The sequence below is a fragment of the Aplidium turbinatum genome, chromosome 11 (genome assembly GCF_918807975.1).
Source record: "Aplidium turbinatum chromosome 11, kaAplTurb1.1, whole genome shotgun sequence".
Taxonomy (NCBI): Eukaryota; Metazoa; Chordata; class Ascidiacea; order Aplousobranchia; family Polyclinidae; genus Aplidium; species Aplidium turbinatum.
The window spans coordinates 10,239,552-10,257,923 of NC_137482.1; the positions used below are offsets into that span (position 1 = coordinate 10,239,552).

At 37.6% G+C, this 18,372-nt stretch overlaps 2 protein-coding genes across 2 annotated transcripts in view; one reads left to right on the forward strand and one right to left on the reverse strand.

Annotated features, from left to right (window-relative positions):
* Positions 1 to 7,192, forward strand: part of LOC145780185 (protocadherin Fat 4-like) — a 38,800-nt gene extending 31,608 nt beyond the window's left edge. Inside the window, exons 47-59 of the mRNA XM_082591892.1 lie at positions 31 to 294; positions 414 to 558; positions 725 to 816; positions 1,984 to 2,208; positions 2,538 to 2,791; positions 3,215 to 3,387; positions 3,780 to 4,055; positions 4,162 to 4,373; positions 4,708 to 5,225; positions 5,383 to 5,527; positions 5,764 to 6,211; positions 6,518 to 6,653; positions 6,831 to 7,192. Coding sequence (XP_082448018.1) covers positions 31 to 294; positions 414 to 558; positions 725 to 816; positions 1,984 to 2,208; positions 2,538 to 2,791; positions 3,215 to 3,387; positions 3,780 to 4,055; positions 4,162 to 4,373; positions 4,708 to 5,225; positions 5,383 to 5,527; positions 5,764 to 6,211; positions 6,518 to 6,653; positions 6,831 to 7,044 — 3,102 coding nt within the window. The 3' untranslated portion in view covers positions 7,045 to 7,192. The remainder of the gene's footprint in view (positions 1 to 30; positions 295 to 413; positions 559 to 724; positions 817 to 1,983; positions 2,209 to 2,537; positions 2,792 to 3,214; positions 3,388 to 3,779; positions 4,056 to 4,161; positions 4,374 to 4,707; positions 5,226 to 5,382; positions 5,528 to 5,763; positions 6,212 to 6,517; positions 6,654 to 6,830) is intronic.
* LOC145779643 (periodic tryptophan protein 2 homolog) lies at positions 6,664 to 17,934 on the reverse strand. Its single transcript, XM_082591280.1, has 21 exons — positions 17,852 to 17,934; positions 17,178 to 17,290; positions 16,874 to 16,968; positions 16,540 to 16,621; positions 16,267 to 16,428; positions 15,969 to 16,075; positions 15,773 to 15,887; positions 15,276 to 15,404; positions 14,509 to 14,652; positions 13,944 to 14,151; positions 13,092 to 13,240; positions 12,525 to 12,682; positions 12,253 to 12,393; positions 11,690 to 11,804; positions 11,152 to 11,267; positions 10,277 to 10,374; positions 9,442 to 9,616; positions 8,983 to 9,107; positions 8,655 to 8,748; positions 8,062 to 8,287; positions 6,664 to 7,374 (listed from the first exon to the last, which is right to left on the reverse strand). The coding sequence occupies exons 1-21, from the start codon at positions 17,867 to 17,869 to the stop codon at positions 7,236 to 7,238; spliced, it is 2,709 nt and encodes a 902-aa protein (XP_082447406.1). The 5' UTR covers positions 17,870 to 17,934; the 3' UTR covers positions 6,664 to 7,235.
* Positions 17,935 to 18,372: the final 438 nt, after the last annotated feature.

Genomic DNA, 18,372 nt, shown 5'->3' on the forward strand with positions numbered 1-18,372 from the left:
AATGGAGAACAAGTGTTACTTCTGTTTTAGGTTTCTTCCTATGACTTCGTTGGATGTCTCAGAAATCTCAAGATAAATTCGGTGGAAATTGAATCATATCTTTCTCCTGTGATAATTGAGAGTTTTAGAGTGACTATCGGCTGTTCTCGGAGCTCTGATGATGGTGACGCATGTGCCACTCAACAAACTGCTCTCTCGGTTTGTGGAGAAGATGCAACTTGCACCGACATATGGGCAACGGTGCTGTGCGAATGCCCAAGTGATCGATCTGGAAAAACTTGTCAAAACAGCAGAGTAAGGCAATATCTTCTGTAGGTTACAAGTTACAAAACTGCAAATTAATATTGTTTTGTGTACTGTAGTTTAAAAGTATACTGCAGTTTTATCAAGAAAAGTGCATTTTTGTGACAAAGGTGGGATCGACGTTCAACGGAATAACATACCTCGCGTATTCATATTCACCGGAGTTTATACAGGAACAGCTTTTGACTTTTAGTGGTGCGCTATCTTCGTCAGCTCTGACAACGCGTGAAAAACGTTCGATATCTAACAGCAATGGTAAGTGAACTAAAAGTATCTTATCGTAATTACAATGTTTAATCATTAAAAATCTCTGAAAGCTTAGGCTATTTAAAAGAAATTTTCTGTAGGCGTACTGAACAGACTTTGTGAAGGGAAGAATAAGCTACTGCAGACTATGCAATAATTTCTGTACCATTCTCAGCTTCTTCTGTTGCTATACGATTTCGAACCAGGGAAAGCAATGGATTGATATTGATGGCAAAAGGTGCTGATCAGGCAATGGCGTCACTCGTGGTAAGTTGACGTTTCTTCTTGATGACGAGGATTAGGGGAGAGTGGGGCTAGTCGGAAAGATTTTTTTTAAATTGAAATTTAAAACAATTGGTGCATAACCTGACAACGTGAAGTGGCTTAAATTATCATCTATGGTGTCCTCTATCATACAACCAAAAATAAGTATTGAGTCAATTCAGCTTTTAATGAAAATTTAAAATAAACAAACATACAACTGATTTTTCAACTAACCCCATGCCTGGGGTTAGTTGAAAAACGTCAGTTTAATGCCCACTAATAAACTGGATACTCTTTTTTCACCAACAAACATTTACATGGGGTTGTAAGCAAATATGTTTACCTGTTTTAAAACCAAAATGCAATGAATTCTACACCTAATCATGGTAAAACCATTTTTTAATAAACGCATTGCTAAAACTTGTGATGCCGTATATATAACACTTTCCAAGTTATTCAAATTAAAATTTTACAATGTATGTCTGCTTAAAACAAATACATTGGAGCTTATACTACGTATTATCATACCACGACGATATACTCGTATCGTACTACATAGTCATACCGTTATCAAACCACTTTCCAACTAACCCCACCCACTATTTTCCAACTAGCCCCATTAGCATATGACAAACTATTTTCCTAAAATATTCAAGCATGGTGCATTGGACTAAAATTTGTTTATGTCTTAGTGTTGCTGAACACCTACAGATGACACACACCAAAAAACTTCTGCCTATCTTTAACGATATCGACGCATAAGATGTTTTTTAATACGCCAAAAATTTCACTTCGAAAGAAAAAAATAGAAAATTGTCAGCCAAACAGGTATACCTTGACTCAACAAATCGAAAGTAACATGGATTGTGTGTTTTTATAAACTACTTCACATGTTGGCTGTAAATATTTAAAAAAGTTATCGAGAGTTAAAAAAATGATCATTTTTTAACTAACTCTGCCTTCCAACTAACCCCACTCTCCCCTACGTAGTGATAAAGTTGTCAACTACGAGTTTCAAGACAGTCAGTTAGTCCTGGTAGGCTACTCATGTTTTAGATATTTGAACGATTTTGCTGCACAGAAATAATTTTGGTTTAAGAAATGCAGCCTAACATTGGCTGTGTGTTTTTATCTCTTTGAAACAGGTTTATTTAATTATATTTCCAATAGGTCGAAGATGGCGTTCTTCTTTATATCTACACAACGGATTCTGATTTCAAGAAACAACAGACACTTTCTGGAAGAATTGAAGACGGAGAATGGCATACCGTCACCATTCAGCTTACTACAGGGCAACCAGATACTACAGTCACTGCGGAGTTGGATGGTGTCCAAAAATTGAACACTGCTTTCTCTGGCGGAATAAAAAACTTTGCAGACACAATGAATGTTGAAGTAAGGAGACAAATTTTATTCCATAGTTGTGGGTACTAATATAGCCGTCATCAAACAACTTTAAGATTCATTTGTTCAGGTAGATCTATCTGAACTTGCACCAGCTTAATCATGATTATATTTCATGTCTTATTTTATTTATCTTAGGCTACTATTGGTAGGGATTTCTAGAGTCTACTTTTTTAAAGTCTAAAAGTAGCGTACATGATAGGGATTTGCGATGGTTACTTTTGAAAGTTTGGCAACATGGTGGGCTACGTTTTACCTACAGTAAGAAAATAAATCGTCAATTGATAATTTTTTAATTCAACTGATTGGTGTGTTTTTAGACCATCTACCTTGGCGGAGCTCCGATTGATTCACTCAACACATTTCCAGCTTTTCAAGGCTGTGTGTTCAGTTTCTACCTAAACGATCGACCACAGCCTCTTGCTGACGACGGTCTGAGCTCAAATCTCATTGTATCACAAGCTACAAATGCAGAAGGCTCAGAAGCCGAGCAAGTTGCAATGGGATGTTCCGGAAGAAGCGTGTGCGCATCAAATCCATGCTTTGCAGATGGATTATACTGCAACGACATATGGTGGGTTTTTGATGAACGCAAGACTGTCAATGTACGTACCGGTAATCTGAGATTTTAAACGTGTCTGCAAACCAAACCTATAATCAAGTCAAGTTATTTCGTTTTCATAGAGACATAGAGTGAACAAAGCAATAGGCAATAAATAGGTCACAATCCGAACGGCAGCAAAATACCATGTTATAGTCTACTACGGCTATATGAGCTGTTGAAAGCTTAGACTATAAACTGCTGAAAAAGACCACAGGCTATTCATGAAACGATATCTAGAAATTTAAATTGAAGACTTGATTTGTGGTAACTTACAGAAATTTTCCTCACCATATTCAAGTTTAAATTGTAGGCTACTTACAAAACAGTTGCGTGGCACTTTTAGTAAAGTAGGCTATAATCCAACGCTAATTCTTCAAGCATGTTTTTGCGCAGGGAGGCATACGAGTGTATTTCGTTTGGAGGATGCATTTCTTTACCATGCATGAATAGCGCTTCCTGTCGGCCTCTTGTAAATGGAGTCTATGAGTGTCTCTGTGCTGCAAATTTTAGTGGGAACTTATGCGAGGTCTTTATTCCTTGTCTAAACCATGACTGCCGCACTGAAGGTATGTAGGCCTAAAGGACAAAATTTGTAGACCTACATTATGACGACAACACTATTTAATTTCAAAGTAATCCTGATATAGGCTACAGTAGACTTGGTCTACCTGTAGCCTACTACGGCAGCGTATTAAAACGACAACAGTTTGTCAAACAAAAATTAATCGAATTATTGCAAGTTAAATTAACTGCAATTCCCCAAAGAAAAGAATAAAAAATCGATGGGATTTTTACCTAAGACAATTTTACAGGGGATAGGCCTATTACGATTTTAGTGGAAAAATTCGGTGAACTATTGTTCAATAAACTACCGTAAGAAGAAATATTTTTCGACCAACTGTCAGGTCACGAAGCCTCCTTTACACACGGCATGACATTTTATTCACATATTTTTCAGAATCCAACCGACAGTGTGGGCCTGTCAATGGGTCAGCTGCCTGTCTTTGCAAGGATGGTTTTGCTGAGACTGGCGGAGTTTGTGTCGCTTTAAGTGACTCGGCTGGTGTGCCATTTTGGGTTTTCGTTATTTGTGGCCTTGTGGCAGTCATTGCTGTGGCAGTTTTTGTAATTTGTTTTATTCGTCGGTACTCCATCACAAAAAAGACTAAAAGAAACACTTCTACTTCAAATGGTACCCACGCCCAACAAAAAACACCAACTAAAGTTCAAAAAGGTACGAAACTTATTTATCGTGCAATAAGGCTTAGGCTACAGCATAGTTATCCTACCGTTAGAATCCGTCAATTTTTCATAAAACTTAAGCAGTGTATCTTTTATAGCTTATCGCCATATTCCAGGTCAAACAAATCTTGGTCGCAGCAACCAAAGCTTTGAATTTGATAAAATAAATGGAAACGGTTCTCCTCCACCTCTCTCTCATCCTAATCTTTTCGAAGATGTGAGAACATTAGACCAAGAAGCTGCAAATTTTGACGAGCTAACAAGCTCCGGAATAGGATCCACAAGATCAACTACTTCCTCACCAATAAAAGTAAAATGCATGTTGATGTTTTTGAATGTAATTGATAAGCGGTATGTAACGCCAGTTGGACCTTTCAGACAAAGTCTTTATCATAAAGTAAATTGCAGATTTAATTCCTGATGAGGACACACGTGAGTGTCGAAAACGTTTGAGTCATTATGTTATATATTGTTTTGTATGTAATACATTATGTTAAGCCCGCTAAGGTTGCTTTGTTTTGCTTGTTTATGGTTTAAAAATGCAAACTATCTACCAAAGCTTTATCATAAAGTATAGTAAATGTGCTTATATACACGACCTTAAAATTTCATGGATGTGTGACATAGTTTTTTAATTTTACTAGGACCTGGTCCGTGAAAATAGGCAGACATCTCCAGTAGAAAATAACGGAAAAGAATTTATTCACAACAACGCAACTGGATCGTTGAAGCCAATGGCCCTCCTGCCATCCTATCAATACATTATGCAAGAACGAAAAGAATCTATTGGTCACAGTGAAGTGGATCCAGGCGTGATGATTTTGTCTTCAATGCAGGACAGCGAAAACTTATCTAGAGGCACTCGTAGCACTCCCATCATACCAAGCAACTTTTTTGACTATTCCAGCGATATGACATCCTCTCTCAGCGTTCATCCAGCGTCAACCGAAAGTAGCCCATCACAAAAAAGCCGGCCTGTTTCTAAAAGTCCCTTTTTCTCATCAAAGTTGTACGAAGGCAACAAATACGAAAAAGCATCCAGTTCATCACAATTTAATCCTTCAAAGCTATCCTATACATCTATTGGAAGAATTTCGCCTACCAAAAACCCGTCCATGTTGTACAGCAGTGATCAAGGAAGCTCACTACAAAAATACATAAGGTAACTTGAATATCAATAGATAAAAATTGAATGGTTTTGACTAAATGTATTTCACCAATTTGTTGATCGGTATCACGTCGATGTGATAGGTTGTTTCCTGTTTGTAGGCTACCGATGAGTTGTTGTTAATTTAGTTTTGGCTTATCTTTGTTTGCAGTGGACGTAAGGGTGGTTACCGTACGTCAAGCAGCACATACTCCCGTCGCGTGTCAGGATCAGTCGCATCAACGTCAACTGGGTCTTCTTCCTCTCATGTCAGTTCAAGCTCACCGGAAAACCCTTCAATTGGCGACATGGTACAGGTACGAAGCATATTTCGATTTTCAATAAAGCGTAGAGGATATTTTCGAACTTTAATATTGTCTTTACTTGAATTTATGTTGCATGTTGATCAGTTAGGCTACTGTCAGACTTCGCTTTGTACGACGCTGTGCACATTTTTATTTTCTATTTGTAAACTTATGATTGGTGGTCTCATAGCAGTTTAAAGTGTTAAAATTTTCCAATAAAAACAATTAGGCTACGTTTTAATTTTCAGCATCTCAATGGGTTGGTTGGATTGACAAACGAAGAAATTGAATTGTTACACGTGAACCCTAATCAGCCAAAAGATTATATGAGCTCTGCTAGTGAAAGCATGAGCAGCGTTCCTTCAACTGCAAACAACCATAAACATTTTTCTAATGTGCCAACTTATACGACCAGTCGCCCGTCCTCGCTCCCAGGACAAAAAATCCAAAGAATATCAGTGGAAACAAGAAGTAGAACTCCGATGCTTCTCCCTCCCACGTCTCCTTATAAACCTCTTAGTGGAATCAAGGGAAGGTATCCGGATATTCCCAAAGATCTCCAACCTTCCGAGTTTCTTCAACCGCCTCCGGACACCAGTTCGGAAGAGGAAGATTATGTTTTTGAAAATCCAGTCGGTCGACCTTTAAGTCGAATGAACGAGTGTCCAAACGAAAGCAGTGATACACCTTTTGAAGGTAAGTTTGCGAATATCACAGTCTCGATTTTATAGTGAGCCTAGCTCAAAATGGCAGGCCGACAAAGGCTGTAAGTTTTTTTTTTCGCTGGCAGCATGCTAACGCTGTTGTAACGCGTTGTTAATATGGCCGTCGAGTAAGATACAGTATAAAATATAATTCTTCATTGTTTGATTGGTCATATTGTTTCATAACCAACACTACGCTAATACTGTTAATTTATTCATTTAATCAAACGCTGTAGTTGTGCCGAATTACGAACTCAGCTCGAACGGTGAACTAACTTTTTTTCGAAACTTGCTTCAGAACCACCGAATTACTTGAAAAACAGTTTACACAAGCCAGATTTGGACTTTTTGATGTCCTTTGGAACGCATCACGAGAAACTGGCTGGAGTGTTCGAGGATCTTGCAGCCTTGCCTGCCATTAAAGACGATACAGAGTAAGTGGGATTTTTATATTTGTGAAAGTACTACCTATTTTATTATAAGCAGAGCCTGCACTACGCTGAGAAAGAACTGTAACACTTGGTTGAACTGAAGCATCAAAGTCAAAAAAACTCTTTAGCTAAACGTTTTTTTTTGTAATAATAAGCCAATGAATTTTCAAAACGTTTCAGAAATTCCTCCAATTTTTCTTCAACCAGTTTTATAACGAAGAACCGTGCGAGGTCTGTTTCATCAGATCACCCGAAGGACCTGCGCCCACTATCCCGTAACCAACAACAAGTGTCTTCCGTGTCCGGATCTTCCTTTTCCCCAGCATCTGTGCATTCTTCAACTTCTTCCAGGTCGCAATCGATGAACCGACAGCGACAAGAGCATTACGTGTGACTTCTAACAATCAATGTGCAATTTAGTCCGCTGACTCGGAAGCGTAGTGCTGCAGAATTGACAAAGATATTTGATCTTGCCCAAACGTTATTTCCCTTCTGTTTTTATTGTTGCGCTTCAATATTGTAATTAAAGTTTTTACGTTTCACCCTTTGCGCTGGTGAGAAGGACAGCACAACGTGTAGCGTTTATCACGTTTCGTCCATAGAGATATTATCATCACTGAGCGCAATTTCATCGTCGTTAGCTTCTTGAGCCGTTGCCATCTTCAAGCGATGCTGCTTGGAGAGCGCGAGAATGTATCCGATCTGGTAGTGATTGTTATCGGAACTGGAGAAAGAAACAAACGATTTATTATGGGAGGTTCGATTGCTGAAAGGAATTCTCAAGGTGCGAAAAAATGGAAAGCTCAGAGGATGCGCAACATCACATTAAAGCAGGTTTCGGAAAACAAGCTCTTGAGAGGACGATAAACTGTTTCTCACAGGACGAAAACAAACGCGACTACTCAAGAAATATACTGTGGAGGTCCCTCCGCAACAGTTCATGGTCTACGAAGGGTTGGTTTTCCAAATCATGCAGTGATGTGGGACATTCTCTATGGTACCGTATTCCTAAATTTTAGTACTAGGCCACCGAATTGATTTAGTTAGGCGGTACGCTCTTTATTCTAGCATCCATGCAACGGACTGTGTTTTGGAGCTTTTCTTGGAAAATAATGCTTAGAAGTAATTCATCTCAGTAGACCTTGCATTATATCATCATCATCATAATCCATCGTCGGTTTGTTCCCCACTAGTGGGGGTGGCCGATTGTTTCCGCGCAGCAATTGTCTATAGTAAATCCAAATCCACCATTTCAAAAAGATTAATCACTACAGGTCTACAATATTAGCATAAACCAGCACACAAAGCACAGATCAAGATGACAATCTTGGGGGAGTAGAAAAAATCAACTCCACTGAAAAGATTAGACACGTCTAAAATGAGTAGAATCAAGAATTAAGCGATCACTCACAGTTTTGCGACATCTTCCGTCTTTCTTGCCAAAGACTTTTGCAAATGAGTCATGAGCGACATCAAGCGGGAGGAACGAAGTTTAAGCGACGGTCCATGCGCCATGAGCAAGGAACGACACCAAAGTAAGTAGAAGTGCAGATGTGATGACGACTCAAGCTTTCCTGCTATGAAGCTGAGCAACTTCTCAACATACACAACAGGCAGATTTCTGCTTATGGTCTCGACTGAAAAAGAAACTTTCTTAGTAATCCAACCACGCTTTTATTTTTAGTTCAGGCAGTATTCCTCGGCACGGATAGAAAGCAACAGCTTCCAGCAAGACAATTCAGATAACTAATAATCACACAGATCAGAGTAACGCAAAGAAAACGTTGGTATCAGGTGCTCGAATCAACGTATTTCGTAATGAAATCTTGACGACATTCACTGAGATACAAAATAAAGTAAATGAGCCAACGCCCGGTTACTACGTTTTGTTTCAAAAACACTATGGAAGCAAAAAATAAGTAAAATCCTCACTTAATAGTTACAGCATTGGTCTGGTATCGTCCTCCAGAGCTTTTAAATATCAAAGGAAAACAAAAAACTTACTGCTTTGCGTTGGAACTTCTTCAACCGCTTTCCCAATCAAACTTTTTTCGTTTAATCGAATGCTCATCATAATCGCTTTGCTGTGTTCTTTTTTCTAAAATTATCAAGGAATCGCATGAGCTTGAGTATTTTCAGAATTACATTTAATCAATCATCATATCAGTCTGTGGCGAATGTCTATGATCGTTTCCTTTCGGCAAGAATACAACTAACCTTGTTAAAAAACTACTTGCAAAGTTATTTGAGTGCTGTATCGCCAGCTGTCGCAGGATAAGTATTGTCGGTAATTGAAGTAGGCTAAAAAAGACAGTGAAAGTAAGTGCGTTACCTTAATTTCTTTCTTTATATTTGCTGGAGTGATGTCAATATCCAGTTCGAAGGGGTCAAAGGTCAAGTTACCATCGAGAGAATAAATCAACAACCCTTCTGAGCTAACTGCAGCCCACTCTCGTCCTAAAAATTAAAGGCATATGTAATTTTGGACAACTTGTTAAAACAGGAATGAGCAAATCGACTTGGCTGCGGGCGACAAGGTTTTTGCAAATCGTCAAAAGTGGTGAGGTTTCTCAAGCGTGGGTTGGTTGGTTGCTAAAAGTATTAAATTGTTCGGCGGGTTAGATTATAAATTGAAACTGCCCAGCTAGCAGGTCACTTCTGGGCTACAAGTACACAAAGTCATTGTACGAGAAGTGGGGTCAACATTTCCACAACATGCCGTGCATACATAATCATGATCAAGGCTTCCAACACAGGTGAAGACGCCAATCGACAAAGATGTTTAGCATACCTGTAGGAGAGAAGCGTACGCACGACACGCAAACTTCTGGTTTGTAGAATCGCGAGGACAAATCTCCGCTTCTCACGCCAGGGAGCTTGATGGCAGCTCCCTGTCCTTCCCCATCCCCAGTCTCTATCATCGATGATGGCCCGAACTCGGTCATTTTTCTTTTGTCCAGAAATTCCTTTGAAAATTAAAAAAAACTTACGATGATGACTATTTTTTGCGATTAAAGCTGTGAACTGCCTAACCACATAACGTCAAGTGTTGTTCGGATAAAAGCAAAGCCACTGTCCAGACCGCAAAATCCGTTATTTTTACATTGATTCAACGCGTGCAGATGTGGAATCAATGTAAAAATGACGGATTTTGCTGGCTGGGTGGCTATCCGTAACCTCATACCGTGACGAAGCGTAAGTGGTTGCTACGAGCTGGAAAATATTAAGGGGGGACACTCCTGATGGAAATAATTTTTTTATCAAAAATACTAATTCTCTTTTGAGACTTAATAAATTTTTTCCGGTGGTAAAAATTAGAAATAAAAACATAGAAAAAAGCTTTGCATTTCTATGACATTTTTTTTCTCAGAAACGTTTTTTATCTAGATAAGTGTCATATTTTGAGCTGTTGAGCTGATTGGAACTTGTGTTGAACTGATTAGAATGTTCATACACTCTTTGTAAAGATAATTATAGGTACGGTTTTCTACAAGTTAAGCACAATTTTCGACCAATTTATTAAGGTCGGTGCTGAATTTGATATTTCATCAGGAGTGTCCTTTTAAACTAGAACAAAAACACAAAGCTAATTTATTGAAGATTCCGTTCAAACGTGTATTTGTTACCTCGACACCGTCGAACGACAAGTTTCTCGTAACTTCGAACTTTTTCATCAACATTGCTTCTCTGACGTGATACACGCAAACGTTCTTCGTTTGACCACCTGATTAACAGGCGATGTTAGAGCTTTGATAAAGAGTTCACCTTGTTGTGCCACAAACATAGGAGACCATGTTAATATTACCGGGTTCAACAGATTTGTTTTGAACACACACAAAAATCTAGCAAAAATTTACATCCAATACATCATAATGTCGTCATCAGGAAGAACAATAATGACATTTACTCATGTCTAAAAAGTCAAATACAGCAGTTAGAAGTTGAACTCATCTGAATTCTGAACCAGCAAACTAACCGACATTTCTGTTCAACGCAACCTCCACATTAAATGCTTAAAACGGCTCAGAACAGATCACACGAGGAGGTACAGAAGTGAAATACGAGGAATAGTTAAAACACCTACAGATCAGAAAAGACGCAAACATACAATTGCCTGTTTAACGATAAATTAAGTTTTATATGCAGAGTTCCAAGACTTTTGTTTAATACTCAGATCTTAATAGGATTTCAATTGATTTATTGAAACGTTTGTGACACGCTGCACGAGACGAAATGTGATGTTTAATCGCACTTTTATACATACAATTCACGTTAAGGCATTTCCATGCCCAAGTCGATATATGTCTGCGTCTGGTTGATATACCGATGTATGTATGCCAGTATGGTACTAGATTGCTAGTTGATATAATTAAATCTCTATCTGATGTATTTTTGTTCTTAGGAGCTGAATCAGATAATTGTTAATCCAGATGAAGACACCGTCATGTGTCGAAAACGTTGGATGTGAATACTTGTTGATGTATTTTATGAGTGGCGTTACCTGCTATTATCGCTTCACCATCAGCGGTGTAACAGAGTGTATCAAAAGCCTTTCCGTAGGAACTTGTCTTGGCTGAAACTCGATCGGTTTCGCCACGGCCGCCACCAATGTCGTGCCTGCAAAGCATGGTGGTTCAAGACGGGCCTAAACCAGGTTGTCTGCGACTGAAAACCAACTCAACATGATTTAACAAAAGCACGAAACTCACAATTTCATTTCTATGATCACTTTTGATACATTTGTCTTTTTATTTAAATTAATTTACGTTTTAAAGGAATGAACGAAATTTTGTTAACATTGTGAATGTGTTACCAGTAGCGGAAGTTGGTGAAACAAAACTATTTTTTATTATGAGCTTAAAACAGAGAAAAACGAGTGTACTGTGACTGAAGAAGGATTCTTGTCCAGTTTCCATTAAATTATAAAATACAAACCAAAAACATGATCAAGCTCAAAAGTACTTGTTTGATGCTTTATCAAATAATGGCATTGACGGTTGCATTGCAAAAAACTGCAAGATTTAACTACGGAAACTTACCTGCAATCTATTGATCCTGTTTGTCTAGCTGTCTGAACATCCCAAAACGTGATTTCAGCATTCAAGGTTGAAACAGCTAATTCTTTCCCATCTGGTTTGAATGCGACGGCGATCACTGAAACCCATGTTTGTGATTCAAATTATTATAATATGACGTAAAGCGTCTAATGGACTGGTACCACATGTAGTTACTGGTAACTCGTTTAAAGTAGTTTTGAAAGTACTGAAAAGAAGTTTGCATGGGCATTTCAAAACGTGTTTACTGCTTATGCAGAAATGGTACTGGCTGACGATAAGAGTTGCTGTATGCCTTGAACCTGATTGTGCAAAAAAAAAGTTTGTCGGATGGTCTGATCCAGAAGGCAATAACTTCCATGCAAGGAGCCGTGACGATTTTCGAATAAAAAAGGTAGTGATGATGACTGACGACAAAGTCACATGACTTCGGTATGAAACTGCAGTACTAGACTATACTTTAGTAGCCCACAACAATAAAATAACACAAATTCAACGGGCCTCAGCAGAACCTTACAAACAGAAGTCATATTTCGCCAGCAACATACCGTCATGACCGACGTCAAACGACTCCCGGGCTCCTTTCTCCTCGCCGACTTTCCACAATGTAACTGTGTGATCCCAGGATCCACTGGCAAGCAAAGAAGAGATCGGAGAAAAAGAAAGAGACACAACGGGTGCCTCGTGACCTGTGCAGAGACCGAAAAGATTAATAATAATAATAATGGTGAAGATATTCGCATTTCAACTCGGAAACTTGGTAAGTTGGTCATAGCTTTACTTGATAAACAATAAGGACGAAAAATGATCGTCGGTGCACCTGCTAGTATCTCCAACAATCGGCCGGTCCGTAGCGACCAAATAAACACCTCAAACGTGTCCTGCGATCCTGCACTGATCAGCTCCCCACTGGCGTCCACGGAGAGACATGCAAACTGAGTGGGACGAGGCGAAGTGAATGTCCGGAAGTTGCGGTACCTAATGAAATTTTAAAAAACTTGTCAACTTTAACGAACAGTAATATTCAAAAACAATAACGTTTTGTAATCATACTGTACAATGTACATCGAATTATAAAGCAAGAGAAAAATATCAAACATTGAGTGATTGAAACTTAATACAATTGCATGGGACATTCCATTGACATTCCATTAATATTTAAACGTTTAGAGTTAGACCAAAATTGCATGGACATTGACAAGCATACTTTTCAAAACTGATACCGATATATTACCAAAGCTTTGCAGCCAAGACACTTAAATTACATAACAAGGAGTTGCAATAGACGGCAGAATGGATTTTGAATGTTTAAAACTGTTACAACAAGCTAGATAAGAGGCTTAAATACGTGAAGACATATTTAATGTATGTGACTTTCACAACTGACCTGTGTAAATCGAACGCTCTGACAGTTCCGTCCAAGGAAGCGGTGATAACAACATGGCCGTTGGAGGTAAACTGCACCCCAGATATTCCCCCAGAATGCTCAGAAAACGTCACAAAACAGAATCCGTTGCTTGTGTCCCAAATTTTAACCTGAACAATGTTTTCGGTGTGTAAATTTTGACACCTTTTTTCGAATGAGCAATCACTACATCACCAAAGTAGCAAAAAAATGTACTGCATTTGTTTTTATAAACATTAGTACATGCTGTGATAGTATTCTAACGGACATATACGACGGAATACTGAAGGAAGTTTTCAAAAAAAGAGTAATGCCATACCGCTTTGAATTGTCAAAGCGGTTGTTAATTATTTTTTAGTGTTTTGAAAAAATCAAGCTTTCAATGCGATTCAATGCCATGATGTGTTTATATTTTTGATATTTTTACAAAAAAATGCAGAGTAACTATCAAGATCAAGGAAATAGACACCAAGTCGGCGGCTGCCTAGCCGAGTGCCAAGAGCCCTGGCACGGTGCTCAAAAGAGCGACGGTTCGACACCGCTCAAGAGCATGCGGATTGCGGCTGTATCTTCGGCAGGTCACTCAAAGGCATGAATGAATGTGGACACGAAGATTGGCTTCTTTGCATTTTGTCAACATAATCTAAATCTTCAACTACCAGGCCTAAGCCTAGATACGATAAAAAACAGATCCTAGACATAATTCAGAATGACAGTGAAAATAAAACACAGGGGAGCAGTTGCACGTTTCATATCATAACAAAGATAAATTTTAATTATATATTCGAAGATACTTGTAACTTATCAATTGATCGCAAATGCCAATTTTCCCACCTTGCCATCCTGTCCACCGGTGACAATATGGCGACCATCTGGAGAGTAGTCCAAGCAAGTCATTCCACTGAAGTGACCCTGCTGCTTCATGACGTAGGATTCACTCTGCCAATCCCACACCAATAACTGTCCTAAACCGGTTGAAGCCAGTGCCAACCAGTCTCCAGTCGAATTAATAGCAGCTGAAGTAATAGGATATTCTGATATGCTGCAAAAAATCAAACGGTCAGTGAATAACCCAACAAACCTTTCTTGGTACTAAAAGCCTAATACAAGAGATTTTTTTGCCGATGCTGTTACGTGATTCATTTTCAGCAAGTAAATTAGCTTGCCAGCTTCACTTACCCAGGCTTCAATCAAGTGTTCAGATACATACTAACAATGCTCCAAAGATTTAAAACGAAATGAATTCTTTATTACATTTGTACTTTAATGAATGAAGTTGATTTCAATTGCTTACGAATATTACTCTGCTTGATACTGTAAGTCTTCATCATTATTCATTAAAGCCATAAACAAAATACTATATGACACTAGCGCAGCGGTGCTCAGCAGGATAACAAACCTTAAGGAATGAATTAAATTGAAATCTGGCAACTCGTGGATGTGGAAAGATCCCGATGCGAGCCCGGTCACTAAAATATGACTTTTCTTGTGGAATGCGGTACTTGTGACGTTGTTGAAGTCGCCTTCTTTGTTGAAGAAATACCTAGAATAGAAAGAAATGGCTCAACCATGAAGTTTAAACCATATAACAGGGCTACTCAACTGGCGGACCGTGGTCCGAATCCGGACCTTCTGGGTGTTGATGGTGGACCTTGAGCTTTTGGAAGAAAAACCTCATTGCCACGTTTCAGGGCTTCTTTAAACAGATTTCTACTGGGAGGAAGCAATTTTTAGTGTGATTATCCTAGTTGCTGGGGGGCTTCGACTTCCAGACTCCCCAAAACACTTTCTCAGAAATCCAATTCGAGTTACATTTTACCTAAAAAAGTGGTTTGGTACAGATAGTTTAACTTCAGTGGTTAGGTGCGAAGTAACTTATTCACCGAACTGCTAAAAATATTCAACTTGTCAAACTGGACCTTTGTTAAGATTAGTTGAGTAACCCTGCCATTTAGCAAGGATAAATTAGCTAAATTCACTAGATGATAACAGGTGATAATTCTAGGTGATAATTCGATAATATAGGTGATAATTCACCATCACTAGGTGATAACAATGACTAAGTGTTGATAAAAACAACACATTGAAACTTAGAGGTGGAATTTGCAAAAAAAGATTATTTTATAAGCAAAGTGAGCTATAAAAATGGATGAAACGATGTTGTACTTTGCTACTCTGTGATAAACTATTGTTTTATTGGAAGTTGTTTCCATAGCTGTGACTTCCGAGGTAGAATCTTTTGTATTGCCATTTGTTTCCTCAGGATCCTGGTCGGATTGATTGTACGGTACCACCCTGTCATTAGATGAAATTTAAATTTATTGAGAGTCAAAAATCATACCACATAAACGCTATAATATAGCGAACTAATCTAAAAAAAACCGTTGTGCGTTGCATTAAAGCTGTACTATTAGATTTTTTTTATTCAGAGTTGCTATAGAAACTCTTTAAGATATAGTTAATTAAAGATAATATGATCTGTATATGTATTTCTATGATCAGGCAAAGAAGCATAACCTTGATAGCATCATGTACTGTGTTGCTGCATTTTACTACTGTAGTTGCACAATATAACTACACTATACTGTATATCACGTACTGTGTTGCTGCATTTTACTACTGTAGTTGCACAATATAACTACACTATACTGTATATCACGTACTCAGACTTTTCGGCTGGTTGAAGATTTTCCAAGTCAGTGTCGCATTCCCAAACATTTAAAGCACCGTTTCTACTTATGGTATAAATGTCCAATGAATCTTTTTCAAAGAAGGAACCTGTGTAGTTTGTAATAAATTTAATACCACAAACAGTTGGCAATGTTATTTATCTGTAAGAAAAAATACTTTCAAACATACCAACAATTTCATCTTTGTGGCCACCAAGGGAATACACAACAAGATTGTCACATTTGACAGCAGCATAAACTCTTGTGTTCATATCTTGGCCACCCACAGCAAATGCTCTGCAGAAGCAAATTTTTTATTACTAACGAAGGTCATTGGTTGATAGATGTTTCATAACGTTCACATCTAAAAAGACATTTCTCATTTCCAAAAGCAGAATAACTGCATCAACTGCCATTACTAAAAGCTGGATAGAATTTTTTTTAAAACGTTAAATACTGAAAGTGTATATTTGATGTTATAACATTACCGACTATCACTTGTCCAATCTATACATGTAGTTTTTCCATAAGCGCCATAAAATGATTTATAAAGAGTGAAAGGATTAATTTCTCTCATCTTTCCTGGTGCATGATACACCATCACCATTTCATCTTTGGTAATAGCAAACTTCTTTCCATCAGGACTGAACCTAAACAGCAAAATAAATTGTTTTCGCCATCTTTGACACGTCATTACATCACAGAAAGACTTTAGAAGCATGACTGAAAAATATAAATAAAAGTGCAGAGATTAGAAATACCTCACTGAATGAATTGGTTTTCGAAAATGGTGTCTTTGAATGACTGTCTTGCTTATGAGGCTAACAAGGGATGCTTCACCCTCTGAAAACGTTAAATCACCAGTTAATGATACCAAAAATAAGCCATACGTGCAATTGTGCATGTACTACGCTTCGGTGATGAAATAACACTAAAAAATGATGTTTGCTTTACAATTCAGTGATGACACTTCAAAATAAAAACACAACAAAACTTAATAAAAATCACTATGACAAACAGACTAAATCTTGTATAATCTTATTAGTGCCGATGACACAACCTTTGCCTTACAATAATAATACAATAACAACGTACCATCGTCAATAAGAATTGCTGTATAGCCATCTGGAGCAATAGCTAAACATGCAATGTTGTACTGCGTCGTGAGTGAAAGCGTTTCAGATTTATTGCTAAAGTAAAATAAGATTTGATGATGTCAGTAACTTGTTAATGTTAAGGTACAAACATAAAATATATTCTATCTTTCAATTGTCTACAGATAAGCTATTTAAAGAATAATATTGTAATTGGTATGTACATTTAAAATGTATGCAACAAGAGTAATTCGAATTTATATATGTATATAAATATTGTAAATTATCAGTAAACAAACGCTTACTTTTTCAAATCAAATAATGAAAGACGATTTCCAACAGGGCTAACTATAATGTTTCCATCTTTCATGAACTCAACGTTTCCTTTTCGATAAACAGTTCCCAGAAGATTAGAAAACTAAATGAAATACCAAACATTTATTAAACTTAAGAGTATTTTTCCATTTACCATTCCTTTCTGCATTTAAGTCTTAAATTCTAGTCATGGACACATATGTACTTAAGTAGTGTTCAGATAATTTAAAATTGATGCAAGAAAAAAGAGTCTTTATTGGAAAAACGCTCGAGAAGTTTCGAAATGATGTCCTTTAAGAATGGTGGGGCTCTTTTATAACTCAAATAGACAAAAAAGTTGTAAGACCAAATGCAACACTTTTAGGAATTGTGTTCAGTAGAACAGACAAGGAGCAGAGCCAAGAAAAATCAAAATTTGTTGAAAAGTGAAGAAAGCTTAATATAAGCAGAAAGTAGAAGTGAGTTTGTTGTTCATTTAAACTTAAATAAAGTGTTATCAGTTTTGATAGTCAACTCTACACTCCAGGTATTGTCTGGTGCAGCAATGAGTCTGATAACTGGTAACAGATTTTTCAATCCAATACAGTTGGTATCCTTTTTCAGTGTACAGCACCGACATAAAAATACAACATACATAATAATGCATGTCGTATTGGCTACTCACCTTGTATGCAAACTTCATATTATCAGACTTTTTAACAGTTATGGTACCAGCACTTAGTGAACAAACATTGCATTATATATTCTGAAAAAAACAATACATATAATACTAAGGATGCATCATATTATAAATCAAAATATTAAACGTTTTTTTAATTATTGAAAATAGGTGCCTCTAAATACCTATTGTCAGTGTAGCAAGATGTTTTTTATCATATTTTATTGAAGTTGATTCGAAATAATACAAAATTAAAGAAATCAACACTATCAAAACCTGCAAATGCCAAAGATTTCCTGCAACTGGGAAGCCAAACTAGCCCAGTTAGTGAGGAAAACTTGTGAATTTGGCAACCCTTGAAAATTACCAGGCATTGTCGTCTGTCGAGCATTGCCAGGCATTGTTGGCTTTTTTAGAAATTGGCAGATAGGTCAAATGGTTTTCGGACCATAATCTTAATGCTCACTTCAATCGTAACTCAAACTACAATTTGCAAATCTGGTCCAGTTTGAGCTGGCAACTCTAAC